Source organism: Pongo abelii, chromosome 9, assembly GCF_028885655.2.
Source record: "Pongo abelii isolate AG06213 chromosome 9, NHGRI_mPonAbe1-v2.0_pri, whole genome shotgun sequence".
Lineage (NCBI taxonomy): Eukaryota > Metazoa > Chordata > Mammalia > Primates > Hominidae > Pongo > Pongo abelii.
Window position 1 is genome coordinate 121,662,485 of NC_071994.2, and position 21,616 is coordinate 121,684,100.

At 42.7% G+C, this 21,616-nt stretch overlaps 1 protein-coding gene across 7 annotated transcripts in view; it reads left to right on the forward strand.

Annotated features, from left to right (window-relative positions):
* The first annotated feature begins 439 nt into the window (after positions 1-439).
* Positions 440-21,616, forward strand: part of KMT2A (lysine methyltransferase 2A) — a 90,342-nt gene continuing 69,165 nt past the window's right edge. For 3 of the 7 annotated variants that reach the window (XM_063711409.1, XM_054525193.2, XM_063711410.1), the window contains exons 1-2: positions 440-912; positions 3,007-3,105. In XM_063711409.1, the coding sequence (XP_063567479.1) occupies positions 481-912; positions 3,007-3,105 (531 nt within the window). In that variant the 5' untranslated portion in view covers positions 440-480. The remainder of the gene's footprint in view (positions 913-3,006; positions 3,106-21,616) is intronic. The other 4 variants (XM_054525194.2, XM_063711411.1, XM_063711412.1 and 1 more) reach the window with 3 other exon arrangements.

Here is a 21,616-nt window from a genome sequence, read left to right on the forward strand (position 1 = left end):
GCGCGTCCCGGGAACGTGTGTAATCGGCCTCTCGGCGCTCAAGACTGCAGGCGGCCCGGCTCCCTCCGCCTCCATCCTCTGCGTAGTCCTCGCCCCCTCCCCCTCTCTCCGGAACCCGCGCTCTGCTCCGGGCTCCCGGGCTTCCTTCCCCCCTCCTTTTCCCGAGCAATGCCTCTCCCGGAGGGCGGGGCATGCAGTTATCCAGGTTGCGGGGCGGGCGGGCGGGCAGGAGGCGGCGGCCCGGGCCTCGGGATGGAGTTGCAGCGCCCAGGCGTCAGAGGCGGAGGCCCGAGGCCACTATACAGATTGCGGGGCTGGTGGGCGCGGCCCGGCGCTCTGCATAGCGGCCGGCAGGGTGCAGGCGGCCGGGCGGCGCCGAGCGGGTTAGGCAGGTTCCGGGGCCCCGTGCCCCCCCCTCCGCCTCCCCGCCCCCCTGTGTTGTCGCCTCTCCCTCTCGCTGCTTCACTTCACGGGGCGAACATGGCGCACAGCTGTCGGTGGCGCTTCCCCGCCCGACCCGGGACCACCGGGGGCGGCGGCGGCGGGGGGCGCCGGGGCCTAGGGGGCGCCCCGCGGCAACGCGTCCCGGCCCTGCTGCTTCCCCCCGGGCCCCCGGTCGGCGGTGGCGGCCCCGGGGCGCCCCCCTCCCCCCCGGCTGTGGCGGCCGCGGCGGCGGCGGCGGGAAGCAGCGGGGCTGGGGTTCCAGGGGGAGCGGCCGCCGCCTCAGCAGCCTCCTCGTCGTCCGCCTCGTCTTCGTCTTCGTCATCGTCCTCAGCCTCTTCAGGGCCGGCCCTGCTCCGGGTGGGCCCGGGCTTCGACGCGGCGCTGCAGGTCTCGGCCGCCATCGGCACCAACCTGCGCCGGTTCCGGGCCGTGTTTGGGGAGAGCGGCGGGGGAGGCGGCAGCGGAGAGGTAAGGGGGCGAGGAACCCCCAGGTCCGGGGTCTCGACCCTCTGCGGAGCCCCCTCCCCTCCCCCATCCGGGATTGAGGAGCATCCCAATTCTGGGACCATCTCGGGGTCCCTGACCCGGGGCGAATGGCTCTCCCATCTTGGGACCCCCGTGCAGGGCTGCAGACCCCCAGGCGCCCCCACCCCGGGGTTTGGGCCAATCTGGCTGAGGGCGTTTGCCCCCCGCTCTCCGCCCCCCCCCCGACCCTTCCCCAAATCCCTTGGCACAGACCCCCTCGCCGGGGTTTCCCATCCCGGGACTGAACCCCTCCTCCCTTTCACAGATTACCTCATCCGAGCAAGATTCCTCCCTCCCTCCCTCCTAGAGACCTGATCCCGCCACATCCCCGCCTCCCTCTCTGGGCAGATGTGTTACTCCTAGGGCAGTTTTCCTCTCGGGCATCTCTCGGGTGATGGCCTCATCCAGGGCCACGTTCTCCTAGCCCTTGGGGATCGATGTCCCTTCCAGCACCTTGCTTTCGAAAACCCGATGAACCCTCGCCCCATCCCCGGGCCAGGTCCCTATACTGCCGGCCACTCCCCCTTCCTTCACCTCCACCTTCTACCCCCACCCCAAGCAGACAGATCCTCCCCCATCCCGCCCTACCCCACCGGGGAAAATCTCCTCTCCTCTGCACCTTGCCTGGTCTCACCTCCTTTCCCTCTGAAGATAACGGTGATTCCTCATACAGCAGTCTCTTCCCCGCCCCCCCCACCCAGTCTTACAGGGCTACAGTTTCTAGCCTATTGGTAGCCGGGAATTACTCTACCTTCACTCCACCCTTTCCCTCCTTTAGAATGAAGGATTAGTGGCATCTTGGAGGGGAAAATAGTCCACTGTCCCCTAGGCTTAGAGAAGAGCAGCTTTCCACCACTCCCCCTGGAGAGGAGGCAGGCTTTCCCTCCAGCTCTGGGGAAGGGGGCCCCTGTGAGGGGAGGTTTTTGTGGGGGGACTGAGGCAGCATCCTCCCAGGGGAAGCAGCTGCTCTTCTACCCCACCCACTGCGCCTGAGAGCACGCAGTCTCCAACCCGAGCTCCCTCCCGCCCTTCTCTTCTCGTCATTTCATTATTGATCCACCTTTTCCTAGGCCAATCCTGGGGCTTGGAAGGGGTGGGGGCAGCCAGGTTGGGGTGAGGAGAGTAGATAAGGGACAGTTATACTTTAGTGTGGTGGCGGTGGTTGCTCTGGGATGGGAGAAAAAGGAGGATTATCAAGCAAAGTTATTCCTTAGAAAGGACTTGGGGTTGTCTCTGATTCTTGTAAGGGGACCCAAGGTGGATGAAGGGTCAGAGCGTTGCCCCTTCCCCATTAGTACTGGGGCAAGAACGGAGTTGCTTCTATAAACATTATTCAGCCCCCTTCAGCAAAAAGGAAAGTTGCCCAGGGAAGGGAAGTTGAGTTCAGGTTCAGCCAGTGGCGTTGCGCATTTGTTTTCCATTGGATGCAGAAGGGGGGAGTTTGAATTGTAGAGGGAGGAGGATGGCATGGGGGATGCTAGGAGGAGGAAGAGCAGCTGCTAGGGGCTGAAGCGAAGGGGGGTAGGGGGTTGCTGCTCTGGAGTGCTCTTGATTGAAACAGAAAGGGAAAGATAACAACCAGCCGTTTCCTGCGTGCTCTGCCGTTGGTGCACACAAAATATCCTGGGCAAACCCCTTGTCCCCTATTGTGCCCCGCACCCCTTTAGATTTACGGAAAGATCCTGGGAAGAAGGGGAGGGAGGAGATCCCAAGGACCCCGGCCCCTCCTTTCAAGGAGCTGGCATTTTTTAGTTGTTAGTCTTCCTGCCTCCTTTTTTTTAATCGTTTCTAAGGCAGCCTGATCAGGAGACTGACAACAACCCGCCTTCTGACAGAGCAAGGAGGACATGATGGGGGCGTGTTCCTTGCTGTGTAGCTAGCTGCAGCGTCCCCTTTCCCTGCCTCTCTCTGCTCTATCTCCACCTCCTTTTCCCAGCCTTCAGAAGGCAGCTGCAGTCAGCAGGGTTGTTTGAGACTATTTATTGGTTGCTGTAGATTATTATTTTTTTTTGAAAGGCCAATTCTGTATTTTTTAAGCTAACAACACAGATCCCATGTAGTTGGAGAACCAAAGGCCACATACATGACAAAAAGACTGAACCGTTCAGGTTACTTGCATGGAGTTGGTGCTTAAATGTGAGTTGATTTTGCTTTTTTAAAAGATACAGCAGCAAAAAAAAAAAAGAAAAACTGACATTTCATTTACCTGCTTATTTTCAAAATTGAGACTTGCCTGGTTATATGTAGCATTTTAGCCCCGTGTATATTTGAGTTTAATAAGAAAGTCTCTATTAGGAGAAGTTAGTCCATTTTAAGGGGATCCTAAGAAGCATTTTCTTCTTGTTCGGTATGCTTATTTATTTTGTATTGAAGGACCAAGCATTCACATTCCAAATGTTATCACATATTCAAAAGCAAAGTTTTATGCTGACAGCTTCCAATCATAGTTTTTCAAGAGACTGGTTAGAAAGAGAGCCACCTGGATTCAGGGACCTAATGTCTGGGCACCAGAATATTTTATTTGTTGGTCTTTGACAAATCACTTTTAAAGTTTTAATCAGGGGCTAAATGTTTTCTTATCTACTGGCATTATGAGATAATTGTAAACTACTGTTTTATTTTTCTTAACACTAGTATATAGTGTAAAGCCTGTCAAGGAATTGCAGTTATTTCAAATAGGATCATATTTATAAGGCGTTTTTGTCTTTAAAACTTTTTCCTGAACAGTAATTGCTGCTTCATTATGAGAAGAGTGATTGACTCCTTACATTAAACTTGAGTATTTTTTCTCAATTGGACTTGAATGAGCTCTGTTCCATGGGTAAGCTTTTTATGTGGTGTTTGAGGCAATCCAGTATGAGTTGATGGTATGCATTGGGTAGTGGTAAACCTCTGACCTGGTAGTTTTCAGTGTAGAAGCCAAGCTTTTTTTTTTTTTTAACATAGCCTTACTAATCAATGATAAAGTTCCAAAAGGGAAGTTTAGGGTTCACCCTGGGCTGACATAGAATTCTAAAGATTGCTTCTCAGAACTCACTCATAGCTCTGTATCAAGTCTTATCTGGATTCATGAAGAAATGGTTATATGATCCAAAATGATTCTAACCTCTTTAAACTCTGGTTCGCCTTCAGTGAATAATGACTATAACTTGCCTCTAACAACACCTATGTTAATACTTCTAAAACTAGGTAACAGAACTTCCAGATGACTTTGCTGTTTGAACTCCCTTAGCCATAGGAGACTTGTCATTCACTGCTGTTGGTTCCTAACTTCCTTTGTATGACAATTAGGAAGTAGAATTCAGGTTTTGTTTTACTGAGCACTGTAAGAAACCAGAGGTCCATTTTTTGCCTTTCCCCTTCCCTCTGTAGTGTCAGTATCCCATTTTTCAAAGGATTGTCTCAGGTAATGTTCATACTACTGTACTTTGCCATCTAAATAAAGATAGTACAGCAGTACCCTTTCTGTTGACTAGAAGTTAGGCTGTTGTAATAATAAACTCCTGAAACAGTGTATTTATCAGTAACTAGTCTTCATTTATTAATGTCATAATCCAGTTACCTTCCCTACTACTTCACAAAATATTAAAAGCAAAATTTCCATCCTGATCATAACATAGCAAACTTTAATTAGATACAAATTGAAACTGAGTTACAGCATTGGTGTGTATTTATTTTCACTTGAAATTGCAGTTTAGTTCATGTGGACTGAGACAGGCTTTTGGATTGGACTTGAAAAGATAGTACTCCTGCAGCTGAAAGGTAGTAGGAGAGCGTGATTTTTTTTTTTTTTTTTTTTTAATGTTTACTGGTCATGTATGTACCAAGAGTGGGAGTTGCTCCTTCATTGCCTTCACAGCTAGTCCTAAGATTGGCAGAAGGTAAATGAAGGAGGGAACACAAATAGAGTGGAGTGCACGAAGCCTCCGAGTAGAAGTCAGTGGATGTGGGCTCTCGTCTCCGTTACTGAACAGTTACGAGACCCTGGGCAAATTCACTTTTAACCTTAAATTTCTGATCTGTAAAATGAAAAGTTTGGACTAAATAGCTTATGAATCTGTTCTGTGTCAGTATTATGATTCCTTTCTGTTGTATTAAATTTTTGGTCAGATCAGAATTTCTTATTCTGAGTTTATTTCAAAAGTCTGAGTCTAGTGAGATGATTTGATAATTATTGTGTTTTTTTTTTGAGTCAGGGTCTCACTATGTTGCCCAGGTGCATCTTGAACTCCTGATCTTCCTGCCTCAGCCTCCTGAGTAGTTGGGATTCTGTTTGGTAATTTTTAATATCAGATTATACATTTGCCCATATAACTGGCATTATTATTAGGAGGAGAAATTTCAACTTGGAAAGTTTTCGTTGTGTGGAAAAAATATAAGGACTTTGGTGAAGTTGACCAGTTTCATTTATAAGAAAAATGAGGATAAAGTTTTTACACATAATGAGAACCTACAGAATCCCAGGCATTATCTGGTGTTTAGAGGCCCTCTTGTTTGGCTAAATGTGTTTTCATTGTTGTGAATTCCAGACTATCCAAAAGAGAAGTTATTTTCAGTCTAGGTGGTATATTCCTATAGGTGTATGAATTTTGAATGAAAAGAAAAATCCAATACATCAATGTATTTATAAATCTGAAGTGATAGTACCTACTTCATAGCACGTAGTTATTAATATGTTCTGAAATGGTTTATACTGAGCATTAGAAATTCAGTCTTTAGAACTTTTCTTCCTCTGTGACTGAAAACCAGATGACATGTCCTCATCTTTCACTTCCATTTAATTATCTTAAGGCGCATACTCCTGGAGGAAATCATCATTCACACAATGATTGGAAGTTGAGAGAAACTATTCCCATCTTGACTTAATTCTCATCTCTTTGCTCACCTTGGAGCCATCCTTCCGTAGGGCAGCTGTGCAGACTCTATACCAATTGCTTCCCTTACCCTGTGGCTAGAGGGGGTGGCAACAGTGCTTTGCTTGCTCAGAGGCATAACAGACTGCAGTGCCTCTCTCTTTTGGAAACTCGCTGTGTTTTAATTGTAGGTCTCCTAATTAAGATCTCTTTGTGCCTGCCCACATTCCACTAGTGTTGGCACAGAGCTTCAGCTTCCTTCTAGCACTTAACTGAAGGCCTTCAATCGGGCCTTTTGTGAATATCTTGTCTCTTTCCATTCTTCCTCTGCCAAGGTGGAGAGCCCAGTGGCATAGACCTTTGAGAAGGGGGAAGCTTTGTGACTATCACTACTTTGGGAGGAATTTATTCGAGGATTGCTGGGATGGGACCTTCCTTTGTTTGCATATGTTATTTTCAGGGATTAAGAAAGGTTAAATTACTAATGAGTCTGGCATGATGTACCTACATTTTAATCAGATTCTTAACCCTGTAGGCACTAGTAGGAAAGAGGATGCCACAGAGTTCACTGTTACAAAGTATTTCCTTGGATCTTATCTAGACTGGTTTATGAAGCTTGATGAGTAAAATATTGTCATGGAGTAAATCTCAGACTCGTGATTTTTGCAGACTCTGAGGTTGTTGAAGACAAGACAATCAGATGAAATTATTGATTGCTCCTAAGTTGTATTGGCTTTGAGATGTAGACTGAATTAAAGTTAGCTTTGAGATCTGAGTTAACTTTTGATTAGAAAGACTTTAGGAGGTTCTGGAAATTGTTGAGTTAATTAAGAATACCCTTGTAGGCTCCACTATTTCTTGAGATGTTCAGGAATTGTCTAGGCTTCTAGAGTATTTTCAGAATAAGATAAAATAGTTTTTCTGGAAAAAGTAGTTTGACTTTAGTTTCCAGGACCTTCGTATTCAAAATACAGTATATTCTTTACTAGATCTACATGTGGCATGCTAGAGAAAATGCTGTCTTTTATTAAGAAAAAGGAATCTTAAGTCCTTTACCTGGACCCAGATGGCTTCATTGATCACATCAGTATGAGGTTACGCAGACAAAGGGCTATTTTTGTTGTTATTGTCATTTCATTGGTTGTTGAAGAAGGCCTGGAAGAAGGAAGTACACGATCTTTTATGGCATGCATTAAATAAAGCTGGAGGCCTGCACTCTTATACCTGAGTGGGTGGTTTTATGGCCTAATTCTCTAATTGCTGGCATTTATGACAGTGTGGATGCTACTGGCCCTGTGGCTGAGGTAGATTGTGCTGGGAATAGGGAGAAAAAAGGGGTCCTTTTGTTAGCCTTTTCATTTTCCCCCTCAATAAAGTCTCTGCGAAAACCCCGAGGAAATAACAGAGACACTTGTACTGAGGGAATGACTTCCCATAAAATGGTTATTTATGTTTTTGAAATGATGAGCTGCTTTTCTTGACCTATCCAAAGAAATCCATACCACCACTGTTAAATATTTCAATGAGTTTTTTACCTTGTCAGGTTACACACCAGGGGAAGCCAACCATGAGACTGTAGCTGCTGCCAAACATTCGCTTCTAAAGACTTAAGACATTTGAAAGAAGAATTTCGTTACGTGATTTGTAATTGTTGTGGATGATATAAATCCCCTTGAAGGATTAGTCCAAAACTTCTAAGAGGCCAAGCTTGGTTTAACTTTTAGATGTTGAATTGAATGTATTGCCCTAATGAGTTTTAGTTTTAAGGAAACAACAAAGATATAAGAGTTAGTTGGCAGTTTTGTGTGCAGTGTATGAAAATTCCCCTTCCCTTGAAATGAGTAGTTGTTTTTCTATTTGACAAATAGACTGAAGGGATTTCCCCAGATATCTTACCTTCAATTATTGCTACAGCAGTACCCTGTGAAGTACCAGTAGGTAGCATCAGTCCAGTAGCATTTATTTCAGGAGCTGGAGCTTCTTCCATATATAGTATTTTATCCATTTTCTTGCATTTCTTGTTTTGTTGGAATGTTTGGGTATAGATGTTTTGATGTCTTTCAGCAACAAGAGCTATGAATCTTTCTAACATTCATACTGTTTTAGAGAGATCCACTTGTATTATCTATGCTTTGCTGAAGCATCATTGTTTCATTCTCATTTTACAGCATCAATGTAATGGTAGCTTTCTGTCTTCAATTAGGAGAGTGATATTACTTGTGAGAAGGGTTTTGGAGAATAGTTTTTTCTTTAGGCTCTCCTTTATACTATCTCAGTTCTAAACACTAGGGAAAAGCTAATTCTTATCTCTAATAAATATCCTACACCTAGAGAAATAAATATTTACACATGCCCATATTCAACTTCTGTCCATCCATGAGGATTGACCACTTTTTAGATCAAACACAAACATTGTCCCTAGATTATTGCCTTTAGTTATAAGCAGTAAAACCTTGTGGATAACATCTCTTTAAGCTTAGCTAATGAGGAAATCCTTTTGTAATCTCTTTGGTTAGGATTTTTTATTTGTGCATATATAAATACCTTTACAGAAGAAAGGGAGAATCTCATAATCTAATCTGCAGTGGTGTAAGATAGTTTAGCACAGTAATTAAGAGTTGTTAAGACCATGGGCTCTGGATTTAAACTGCCTGAGTTCAAATCTAAGCTCAGCCATCTTGAAAAAGTTTTTTTTGTGTTTTGTTTGGTTTGTTTGAGATAGGATCTTGCTCTGTTGCCTAGTCTAGAGTGTAATGGCACAAACATTTAATTTCAGCCTCAACCTCCAGGGCTCAAGCAATCCTCTTGTCTCAGCCTCCTAAGTAGCTGGGACTACAGGCGTGCACCACCACACTCAGCTAATTGTTTTATTTGTTGTAGAGATGGGAGTCTCACCATGTTGCCCAGGTTGGTCTTGAACTCCTGGCCTCAAGTGGTCCCCCTACCTCAGCCTCCCAAAGTTTTGGGATTACAAATGTGAGGCACTACACCCAACCAGAAAAGTTTTTGAACCTCTCCATGCCTCCGTTTCTTCATTTGTAACTCAGAGGTACTCATGCTTCATAGTCTCATTGTGAGACTTAAGTGAGATCATGCATGTAAGCACTTAGCACTTTTCCTGGCACATAGGAAGCCCTAATTATTAGAACCAAGAGATTGAAAGGAGAGCAGGGTTATAATCTTTTTTTTTCATCAAAATAACTGGTTTTTATTACGTTAACTTATACCTGTATATGTATGCATACATACACCTATTTGAGTGCTATAATCTTAGAATGTTCTTGATATTAGTCTGAGTGTCAAGTTCTTCTATAAACTAGGTGGAACCAAATTGAAGGCCAGCCACCCGTCTTGGTAACAATATTAGTGTCCAACAAAACATAATAAAGATAAGGCAAAAAAGAAGAAAGAGAACAAGATGGTAAATAGGCAAGTAAGATACCAAGGAACACAGTGCCTCCATGAGTTGCTAATTATCAGGCCAAGGCAGCTATAGTGGGGTTGCTACCTGTGGTCTCTATAACTAGTGTTCCTGATATTTTTATGAGGAGAGCACTTGGTCATTCCTTATAACACCTCTGAGGCTCTTCAGGGTTCTTGGGCTCCAGGTTCAGACCCATTAGTCTATACTTGGTGACATTTGTTCTTAAGTGTCAGCTTGAGGAGAATGAGTGCTGGTCTACAGAGATCAATGCAAGTAACCATTTAATCATAGAAGAAATGTTGAATTGTAGGTTGCAGTTTCTGGGGGTTGGAACTTGAGCAGAATGGTCAAAAGCAGATTAGAGTTTAAGAATAACTAGTAAAGAGTAGTGTGTTTAAGGAGGAAAAGTACAGTTTTGGGCTGGGCGCAGTGGCTCACGCCTGTAATCCCAGCACTTTGGGAGGCCAAGGCGGGAAGATTGCCCGAGGTCAGGAGTTCCAGACCAGCCTGGCTAACGTGGTGAAACCCTGTCTCTACTAAAAATACAAAAATTAGCTGAGCGTTGTGGCAAGCGCCTGTATTGCCAGCTACTCGGGAGGCTGAGGCAGGAGAATCGCCTGAACCCGGGAGGTAGAGGTTGCAGTAAGCTGAGATTCCGCCACTACACTCCAGCCTGGGCGACAGAGCAAGACTCTGTCTCCAAACAAAAGAAAGAAAAAAAGAAAAGTACAGTTTTGCTGTACTCTCTAAAAAGATTTGCAGGCCGGGTGGGGTGGCTCAATCGTGTAATCCCAACACTTTGGAAGGCTGAGGCAGGCAGATCACTTGAGGTCAGGAGTTTGAGACCAGCCTGGCCAACATGGTGGAACCCTGTCTCTACTTAAAATACAATAATTAGCTACGTGTGGTGGTGCACACCTGCAATCCCAGCTACTTGGGAGGCTGAGGCATGAGAATCGCTTGAACCCGGGAGGCAGAGGTTGCAGTGAGCCGAGGTCACACCACTGCATTCCAGCCTGGAGGATAGAGTGAGACTGTGTCTCAAAAGAAAGAAAAGAAAAGATAAGCTAACATACTCAGTACACCATCAGAAACCATCAATACACCTCAGAAACTGAGGCACAGACAAGTTAAATAGTTTTCCTTAAGTTATATGGCTAGTAAGTGGCAGAGCTAGAATTTAAATCTGAACCTACATCTGTTTGAAAGTTGATTCTTGCTCTCTACACTGTGCTATCTTTAAGTCCTTTCTCTTCCCACTCCCATCCAATCAATTTCTGAGTCTTGTCCATTATATTATTGTAGTGTTTCTTTCATCTGTCCCTGCTGTTCTGTTCCTGCTGTCCTAGTTTAAATTTCTATTACTTTTGGATAGTTTATTGTGGTAATCTTCTCATTGGTCTTCCCACCTATCTTTTCACCCTACACAGTGCTACACAATATGATGGTTTTCTTAAATACAGATTGGATTATGTCACTTTATTCCTAAAATTCTTTGGCTTCTCACTGAATATGAAATAAAATTTAAGATTCTCAGCCCTGCATGATCTTGCTAGGCTGTATTTCTAAATTTTGAACGGTGTCTCCTGAATGTACATTGTTACTGCTTCAACCACATTGGACTACTGAACTATTAGGTGTTCTCCACAGTCTTTGTTTATCTGCCTTTCTACCTTTGCTAAAGCCTCTCCTTTGCCTTAAAGTCTTTCCCATTTTGACCTGTCTTGGGCTTATTCATCTCCCATGGTTCAACTCAGATCCCCAGATCCTAACTCTTCCATGAAGTTTTCCCAGATTGTACTGCTAGTTGAAACTGAACTTCTTTCCTGTTTTCTTTTTGTGTTTTGTACGTTATCCTTAAAAAATTTAACCCAGTATACCTTATGTTGTGGTACTTTTGAAATGTGTCTGTCTTTGTCCCATTAGATAGTGACTGCCTTAAGACACGGGCCATTTCTAAGTCATCATTTATGTTTTATATTTTTTATAATGGTGACTTTTTATATAGTATTTGTTGAATTGAAAATTTGATGTACATACAACTTTTAGGAATACTTTGCTGGGACACATTACATAAACTAGGAGAACTTAAGACTACGAACAGAATATTTGGACTAATCATTAAGAAATACTAATTTAAGTATGGCAAAGGAAAGCATAGGTGCCATGATGGGACATTTTTGTAAAGGTATTGATTGGGGTTTTGAAAGCGATGTTAAGGTATCCTGACGGGATGGCATTATCTTTTATGTAGATAATACTTAGCACTGATCATCCCCTTACTTGAGTGTTGTTTCCATTTCTAGGTTCCTCAACTTAAAAGGGATGAGGAGACCTTGGAGACGGTTCTGAGGAGACTCAAAAGATGATTATATGATTGGAAGTCAGTCCTATGAGGAAAGGTTGAGAGAATGAAAGGTTAAGAGGCAACTTAATAACTCTTCAAAAAACATGAATGGATCCATTATTAGGAATGGTAACCAGCGGTTTCCCAGCTCCGCTGACAGCAGAATAAGAGAAAATAGGTTTAAACTGAAATCAGGAGTAGTTGTGTAAAGAACTTATTGGTAATGATGGTTGTCATTATAGTCATGGTAAAAAGGTTACCAAAATAATTTTATTATCTTCTCTGGAAGTATATTTTAAAAGTACAGTCCTGCCTACATATGTATAAAATGACCTCTTAAGCTACCTTTTCCTTCTGTGAATCAGTAAATAAATTCTTATTCAGCTCCTCGAAGCAATAATTACTTTCCAGTAGGAAGCTTCCAGAGAAATTTCTTTATGAAGTAATGGTTTTTGTAGTGGCTTTATAGGAGAATACAAATTTTGTAAGTGGAGCTAAGAGAGAAATCTTAAGCATCAAGAGAAACCAAGGAAAACAGTAGGTGTGGTATCAATATAGGAAACAAATAAGTATTTGTAGCTTTTATGTCCATTTTCAGTTGTCATTTAAAGAGGTATAGTTCAGAATAGCTCCTGTTAAGGCTGTCACTGCTTGTGGATACATTATAACAAATGCTTATAAATCATTTCCAAACTAATAGAAGTTTGCTTCATGTTAGTTAGTATTATAAAAGCCTCTGACCCTTGGCTTTTGAGGCTGTGTAGAGGGCTTGCATCACTCAGAATGAAACCTTTTTAGATATGTTGGGTTGCAGAAAGCATTTCCTGTACAGTCAGAATGAAAACTTGAATTGGGATTATTCATATAGATTACCAAAAGTCTGGGCAGAGCTGATATTACCACCAGCCAGTTTTCCTACTAACTCTTAACTCCAAAACCTTCATTGGGTTATTGAAGCTTTAGGACTTTTGAATTTCCTACTGGAATTGTGTATGAATTCCTTCTTTCAAGTGAACTGATACTAGATTTATTTAAGATTAGTTATATATCTTAAGTATTTTTTAAGTGGCATATAATAAATGGTCTCTACTTTTAACCAGTCTCATAAAATGCCTGGAGTTGATAGGTGAAGCTGGATTGTTGCAGGAGTTCTGCAGTTGTTGGCAAAGCGAAGGGCAGTTTGACTCCTTAATTATAAAGTTGGATGTCATTTGAGAAACTCTGGGAATTGGAAGTAGAACAAATTCATACTTTCCCTATAACTTTTAATTGCTTGTCATACATTCAGAAAACAAGAGATATAAAATTCATAAAACTGCTTGTATAAATTCAGAAAACGGAATTATAAAAGCAAAGATGAATTCTCTTACGATTCTTTGTTCTACTTGAGAGATTCAAGTGTTGGAGTAATAAAAAATACCAGGGACTTTCTTTTTTTTAATAGGTTAATGCCACCTAATGTGGGCTTCTCAGAATGTGATGGCAAACTTCCAAATATGATGTGGGAGCCGAAAGAGACCAACTGGTTTTACAAAATATTAAGAACACAAAATTTCCCAACTCATATATTTGAATATTCCTGAAAAATAATAAGTCAAAATTGTGTCAGTGGGCTGGGCACAGTGGCTCACAACTGTAATACCAGCACTGTGGGAGGCTGAGGTGGGAAGATTGCTTAAGGCCAGGAGTTCAAGACTAGCCTGGGCAACTTGGTAAGACCTGATCTCTACAAAATAAAAATTTAAAATTAAAAAAAAAAAATTAGCCAAGCATGGTGGCCTGCGCCTTGTAGTCCCAGCTACTCAGGAAGCTGTGATGGGAGGATTGCTTGAGCCCAATGGGTTGAGGCTGCAGTGAGCCATGATCATGACACTGCACTCCAGCCTGGGCAACAGAGTGAGACTCCATCTCAAAAAAAAAAAAAGAAAAAGAAAAAAAATTGCATTGGCCGACTTGGAGGCTTCAGTGTTATTTTGCCAAGAAGAATGTTCATTTTTGTCATCTAATTTTACACTGCTCCTTCAGCAAACTGACTTTACGGAGAGATAACCCTGTTTACCTTTAGAAAGAAGGAAGTTGTGGATTCCTCAGTGTTACTCCCATTACTATTGGTCATTCAACAGCCCATCTTCCCAGAAGGAAAGATGTAACCTGACTTTTGCACCAGGATAAGAACAACAAATGGAAGAAAAAAACTGAGTTTTATAGTAGAAGTTTGTAGTTGAATGAGCATGTAGCTCAAAATGAAGTTAACCACTTAAACTTGTCATATGGGGGACCAAAATTTCTTATAATAAAAAGAACCATATCTGAAAATAAAGTTGGTGTTTGTTTAATTTTTCTAGCCTATTCAAATCAATCTGGTCATTTATGGTACTTTCCTATTAGAGAAAAATAAACCATGTGATTGTGATGCTTAACTTAATTTTCTACAGTGAATCAGTTAAGTGGGCTTATTTTTTCTGCTTTAACAAGTAGATAAGCCAGTTCAGACTTGGAACCTGAGGATTCTGGAAATACGCTTTTCTTGAGTTTTTTTTTTTTTTTTTAAAGATTCTGCAGAATAATTTGGGGCATTGCCAGGAGTCAGAATAGTTTACTCTCTGAAGTAGTGCATTCATTTTGCTGTTTTTTGTTTTTTTGTTTTTTTTTAAGACAGATAAGCTACTTTATGACTACCTCTTTTTCTGAAGCAGGGTGGTGGAGTTCACCTGTCTCATTTGCTTTGCTGTTTTCAGCATCTTTGCTGCTTATTCTTGTTGACATGGAGTGGGGATGAGGGGTACTACCTATTTCTCTAGTTACAAAGTGAGTAGCATTTGTGTTTCTTAGGTGACAGTTGCTAGGTAGAATTGAATTAAATATTTGAAAACTGGACTTCATTCTTGTGTGGGTGAAATTTTTACCTTCTGTTGTTATTGAAGAACAGAGAATTATTGTCTTAGTGCTCTTTAATCCCAAGTGACCTTTTTGTGTTAACATTTCTCAATATCAGGCAGAGATCATATTTAAACAGTTTCAATCTCTTCCTATCTGTTATGCATTCAAATAATCATTGTTCTCTTGATGCACCAATAACCAGAGAGAATCTGCCCTTGTTCCTGCCCCTGACAATCTGTTCACAAGAGAAATATGATGTCAGTTCAATAACAGCATACATTTCTTGACTGGTTGAATTTCATTAACCATTTTGGCTTAAGAAATTTGCCCCTTGATGTCTGTGTATTTGACTGTGCTTGGGTATATTATACTTTCTTACTGATTGAGCAGCATTATTTTTATATTCTGCTTTTGGAAATGATTTACAGGTGTCACTACATTTTTTTTCTACTACAAATAATGAAAAAGTACCTGCAAAGAGGCTCATCTTCCTAAAAATGGCCATCATAAATATTGCATTACAAAGTAAGAAATAGAAATTGAAAAACCTAATTCATTTTTCAAAGAACGTCTTTTATACTCTAGGTAGATGACCAGCTACTGGGGCTCTACCATTGGAGACGTGCCTTCCCTCATGAAACTTGCTATCTGATTTTTTTTTTTTTTTTTTTTTTTAAAGAGACAGGTTTTTGCTCTTCCACCCAGGCTGGGATGCAGTGGCACAAACACAGCTCACTGCAGCCTCAAACTCCTGGGCTCAAGGGATCCTCCTTCCTCAGCCTCCTGAGTAGCTGGGACCATAGGCTCACGACACTATGCCTGACTAATTTTTTATTTTATTTTATTTTCTCTTTTGAGACAGAGTCTTGCCCTGTCACCCAGGCTGGAGTGCAGTGGTACAATTTCGGCTCACTGCAACCTCCACCTCCTGGGCTCAAGTGATTCTCATGCCTCAGCCTCCTGAGTAGCTGGGACTACAGGCACATGCCACCACATCTGGCTAATTTTTTATGTTTTTAGTAGAGATGGGGTTTCACCATGTTAGCCAGGCTGGTCTCGAACTCCTGACCTCAGGTGATCTACCCACCTCGGCCTCCCAAAGTGAATTTTTTTTTTTTTTTTTTTTTTTGTAGAGATGGGGTCTCACCATCTTGTGTAGCTGGTCTTGAACTCCCGGGCTCAAGCAGTCATCCTGCTTTAACCTCTCAAAGTACTGGGATTATAGGTGTGGCCCACCACGCCCAGTCTCTCATTCTTTTTAATGAGCTCAGCTTAAAATATATCAGGAATATAAGTGTTCACATTTTTAATACTTCGCAAGATACTTTGGAAATTGATAATTTGAAGGTTGAAGCTCTCAGAACTAATGTTAACAGAATTGTCCTTGGGAGCAATTCAGCTATTCTTCATTTACGGATTTAGTCGTAGTGATTCTTGAGTCAGTTGTCTTATACCAAATGTAATACATGAATCAGGAGGGTTTTTCTTCGTTTGCTTTTTGTTTTTTTAAGAGACGAGGTCTCACTGTTACCTGTGCTGGAGGGCAGTGGCTGTTCACAGGCCTAATCATCATGTATTACAGCCTTGAAATCCTGAGCTTAAGCGATTCTACTCCCTCAGCCTCCCAAATAGCTGAGACTATGGTGCACACAACTACGTCTGGCTCTGAATCAGGAGATTTTAAATGTTCTCAAAGTATGTAATAGCTTTTTCAGTCAAGCATGGTGGCTCACGCCTGTAATGCCAGCACTTTGGGAGGCCAAAGAGGAAGGACTGCATGAGCTCAGGAGTTCAAGACAGTCTGAACAACATAGTGAGACCCCTTCTCTACAACAGAATAAGAATAACCAGACATGGTGGTGAGCACTGTAGTCCCAGCTCCTTGGGAGACTGAGATGGGAGCATCACTTAAGCCCAGGAGTAGGAGGCTGCAGTGAGGTATGATCATACCGCTGCACTCCAGCCTGGGCGACAGAATAAGAGCCTGTCTCAAAAAACAAAACTTTTTCCCTCCTGTTAAAATGGAACTTAGATGTGACTACATGCTCTGCTGCCTTCTACAATCAAAGAAGTGCCCCTTTCTTTTTTTTTTTTCTTTTTTTTTGAGATGGAGTCTCACTCTGCTGCCCAGGCTGGAGTGCAGTGGCGTCATCTCAGCTCACAGCAACCTCCGCCTCCTGGATTCAAGCGATTCTTCTGCCTCAGCCTCCTGAGTAGCTGGAATTACAGACGCCCACCACCACGCCCTGCTAATTTTTGTATTTTTAGTAGAGATGGGGTTTCACCATATTGGCCAGGCTGGTCTCGAACTCCTGACCTCGTGATCTGCCCACTTTGGTCTCCCAAAGTGCTGGGATTTCAGGCGTGAGCCAGTGTGCCTGGCCGAAGTGCCCCCTTCTGTCTAAGGCCAACCTCTCCATTTGAGCTCTGGATTCCATCTCCTCTCATCTAGTCAGGGTTGTACCTGCAGTTATATCATCTCTCCTGCTACATAGGTAATTTCTCTCTCACAACTAGATTGGTCCCATCACCGTATAAAACTATCTGCCTTAATATAATCCTTCCTTAAAAAACGCTTGACCCCACGTCCACCTCTAGCTACTACCTGATTCTTTTCTCCCTTTTCACAGCAAAACTTGAAAGTGCTGTGTGTAATTGCTATTTCTACTTTCTCACCTTTCATTCTTTCCTCAACTACTCCAGTTGGGCTTTTATCCCCATGATGCCTCTGAAATAGCTCTTATCAAGGTCCTCAAAGAGCTCTGTTTTACCAGATTGAATAGATAATTCTCAGTCCTCATCTTGTTAAACCCTTTGGCAGCATTTGAACCAGTTGACCACTCCCTTCTTGGATTTTTTTTTTAAACATTGTACTCACCTGTTTTTCTTCTTAACTCATTGGCTGTTAATTTTCAGTATTCTGTATGGCTTCCCTCCTCTGCTTAACTCTCCTGAATGAGGTTCCCAGGAATCTACTTTTCACTGCCTTCTCTGTCTACACACTCTTCCTAGGTCATCTCATCCAGGCCTCATCTATACGCTGAGAACTAAGAAATCTTTTTCTCTAACACTGACTACTTTTCAGAGTTCCAGGCTTGTATAGCCTGCTGCCTATTTGATATTTCAATTTGGCTAATATTTACTGAGTGTTTATTGTGGGCCAGGCTATATTCTGAGCACTTCACATGAATTATCTCACCTAACCTTCATGACCATTGTCTGAAGTATCACTACTATTCCCATTTCATAGGCAAGGAAACATATACATTGAAGCACTTGGATGCCTAATAGATATCTCATGTTTACCATATCTAAAAAGTCTTGACTTCCTGAAACCTTTTCCATTCCCAGTCTCTTTGTTTCTTAATTATTCCACCAAAACTCCAGTTGCTCAGGCCTAAGATGTAAGAGTTATCGTCGATTTATCTGTTTTATTCACATCCCACATCTATCCCCATCAGCAAATTCTGTCTGCATTACATCCAAACTAAGCCCTAAATTCAACTACCTCTCAACAACTTTGCTACCAAAACCTCAGACTCTCCCATTATAGTCTCTTGGTTGGACTTGCTTGTGTTACTACCTCACTAAAGTTTGTTCCTCACATAGCAACAGTAAACTCTGGTATCAAATCCTATTCCTTCACTTTAAACCTATCTGTGTCTCCCCACACTGCTAGGATAAATCCAAATTCCTTACTATGGCCAACAAAGCCACACGTAATCTGGCCTCTGATCAAGCCTGCTTCTCGAGCATTGTCTCTTCTCATTCTCATCCATTCTGCTATATAGCCACAGTAGGCTTTTTCTGTCTGTCATGCATGCTGTGCCTGTTGCTGTCTTGGGGCCTTTGCACTTGCTCTCAGGCTAGAACACTACTCCACCAAGGTCTTTATATTTCTGACTTTTTCTCATTTAGGTCTAACCAGGTTTGGCAAGTTTTTTTCTGCAAAGGGCCAGATGGCCTCTGTTGAAACTACTCGACTCTGTTGTTGTAGTGCAAAAGCAACCATAGGCAATACAGATGCTCCCCAACTTACGATGGGGCTACATCCTGAAAAACCCATAAATCAAAAATGTCGTAAGTCAAAGATACGTTTAATATACTTATAAGCTCATCGTAAAGTCAAAAATTGTAAGTCAAACCGTTGTAAGTCAGGGACCGTCTGTCCATCAACAACTGAATGTGGCCATGTTCAATACAATTTTATTTATGAACACTGAAATTTGAATTTCATATAGTTTTCATGTACACAAAATATTCTTTTGACTTTAAAAAAATGGTTAATTTTTTTTTTTTTTAATTTTAACTCGCAGAACAAACAATAGATGGTGGGCCAAATTCGGCCTGTGGCCCATAGTTTTCCAATCTTCAGTAAACTATTACCTTAGAGAAGCCTTTCCTGACCACCCTAGTGAATATAACCCCACAGCTAACACCTCCCCACCCCCCACTCCTGTCAATTCTTATTGTCCTAGTGTCTTTTTTTCTTCTTAGAGACGGGGTTTCACTCTGTCACCCAGGTTGGAGTGCAGTGGCTCAGTCAGTTCACTGCAGCCTCAAACTCTTGGGCTCACGTGAACCTCCTGCCTCAGCCTTCCTGGTAGCTAGGATTACAGGCGAGAGCCACCATGCCCAGCCCCTAGTGTCTTTTATTTATTTGTTATATGTTTATTTTCTGTCTCTCCATTAGATTGTAGCTTCATGGGGCAGGAATTTTGTTAGTTCTTTACGTGTATCTTGAGAGTCAAACAGTACCTGGCAATACTCAGTAAATACTTATTGAATGATTGAATGACAGTCATATTTGAATTATGCCTGTAGCCTGCTATCTGGTACCCCTTTTTTAAGTCTTTCTTACTCTAGTTCATTATATATACCATTTCCAGAATAAACTTCACAGCTAATGCCTTCTCTACATTTGAGAACCAATGGTAGCAGTCTGTGTTCATTGCATTCGCTTTGACCATACCATACAAGAATTAACAAGGTTCTGATTATCTCATTTGTCTTCTATCTTGGGCCTACTGTGGCTACCCCTTTTCAGCCTAATCGGTTTTTACCAATCCTCCAATCCTTGCATCTGATTTTCTTTCCGCTCTCTGCCCCTTATTATTATTATTATTATTTATTATTTTTTTTTTTTTGAGGCAGGGTCTCACTCTGTTATCCAGGCTGGAGTTCAGAGGTGCAGTCATGGCTCACTGCAGCCTTGACCTCCTGGGCTCTGGTGATCCTCCCATCTCAGACTTCCGAGTAGTTGAGACTACAGGCACAAGCGACCACACCCAGCTAATTTTTTTTTTTTTTTTTGTAGAGATGGGGTTTCACATTGTTGCCCAAGCTGGTCTTGAACTGCTGGCTCAAGCAAGCTGCCTGCCTCAGCCTCCCAAAGTGCTAGGATTACAGGCATGAGCCACTGTGCCCAGCCTTGGCTACATTTTTAATACATTTTTAATTTTTTTGTAGACAAGTCATCTCCCTATGTTGCCCAGGCTGATCTCAAACTTCTGGAATATCCCACTGCCTCAGGCCCCCAAAGTGCTAGGATTATAGATGTGAGCCACTGCACCTGGCCTCTCCCTGTTACTGTTAATCAGCCATTGCTCATTACCTTCGTGATCTATTTCCTTCAGAGCTGCATTCTTTAAACCTTTTAGGGCCATGCATGGTGGCTAACGCCTGTAATCCCAGCACTTTGGGAGGATTGCTTGAGCTCAGGAGTTTCAGACCAGCCTGGGCAATATAGTGAGACCTCATCTCTACTAAAAATGTAAAAAATGAACCTTTTTTTTTTTTTTTTTTTTGAGACAGAGTCTCACATTGTCACCCGGGCTGGAGTGCAATGGCGTGACCTTGGTTTACTGCAACCTCCGCCTCCTGGGCTCAAGCGATTCTCTTGCCTCAGCCTCCCAAGTAGCTGGGATTACAGGCACCCGCCACCACACCCAGCTAATTTTTTGTGTTTTTAGTAGAGATGGGGTTTCACTATGTTGGCCAGGCTGGTCTCAAACTCCTGACCTCATGATTCGCCCACCTTGGCCTCCCAAAGTGCTGGGATTACAGGCATGAGCCGCCGCGCCTGGCATGCCTGTATATTTCTAAGCATGTAGGTATTCCTCAGAGCTCTGCCATCTACCCTCCTTTTCTCTCAGTACTATATTCTTTCCCTGGGTGATTGAATTCATACACAGTTTCAGCATTCATATATTCATTGAGTCAGATGTGTTTTCTTCAGATCATTATACCCTTTAGACAACGTGGATAAACATTTCAAATTCAGATGTCTAAAATGGTCTCTCTTCCCACTCCTTTAAACCTGTCTCCTTTCTGTGTTCCCAGTCTTGGTAAATACCACCATAAACCTAATCAACCTAAGCCAGACATCCACAAGTGTTTCATTGATTCTTTGCACTCCCTTAAACCTTTATATCAAAGTCTTGTCCATTTTGCCTCCTAATGTCTATAGGATCTGTCCTTTTCCCCTTAATCCCTGTGGCCATTACAGTCATTTTATAACTGTTCTTCCTGCCTCTACTTCTCTACTGCTGTCATAGCTTTTGGCAGCAAAAATCCAAATCTAATCATGCTTCTCTGCTACCAGAGTCACTAATGTGCTATAGCCTTCAGGATGAGGTCTACACTTCCTCAAAGATAAACTTCAAACTCATGAAGGTATATAAGACCTTTCATGATACACCTCCTGCCTTTTTTTTTTTTTGAGACAGAGTCTTGCTCTGTCACCCAGGCTGGAGTGCAGTGGCATGATCTTGGCTCACTGCAACCTCTGCCTTCTGGGTTCAAGTGATTCTCCGCCTCAGCCTCCTGAGTAGCTGGGACTACAGGTGCCCACCACTACGCTTGGCTAATTTTTTTTTTGTATTTTTTTTAGTAGAGACAGGGTTTCACCATGTTGGCCAAGCTGGTCTCAAACTCCTGACCTCATAATCCGCCTGCCTTGGCCTCCCAAAGTGCTGGGATTACAGGTGTGAGCCACCACGCCTGACTGCCTTTTTTTCCCCTCAATATCTTTTGCCCCTTTCCCACATCAGCTAAGGCCTCAGTCATACGGAACTGTTTTTAATTTCACTCCATGCCACATTCTTTTGTGTCTCTGTGCCTTTGTATGTGTTATTCTCTCTG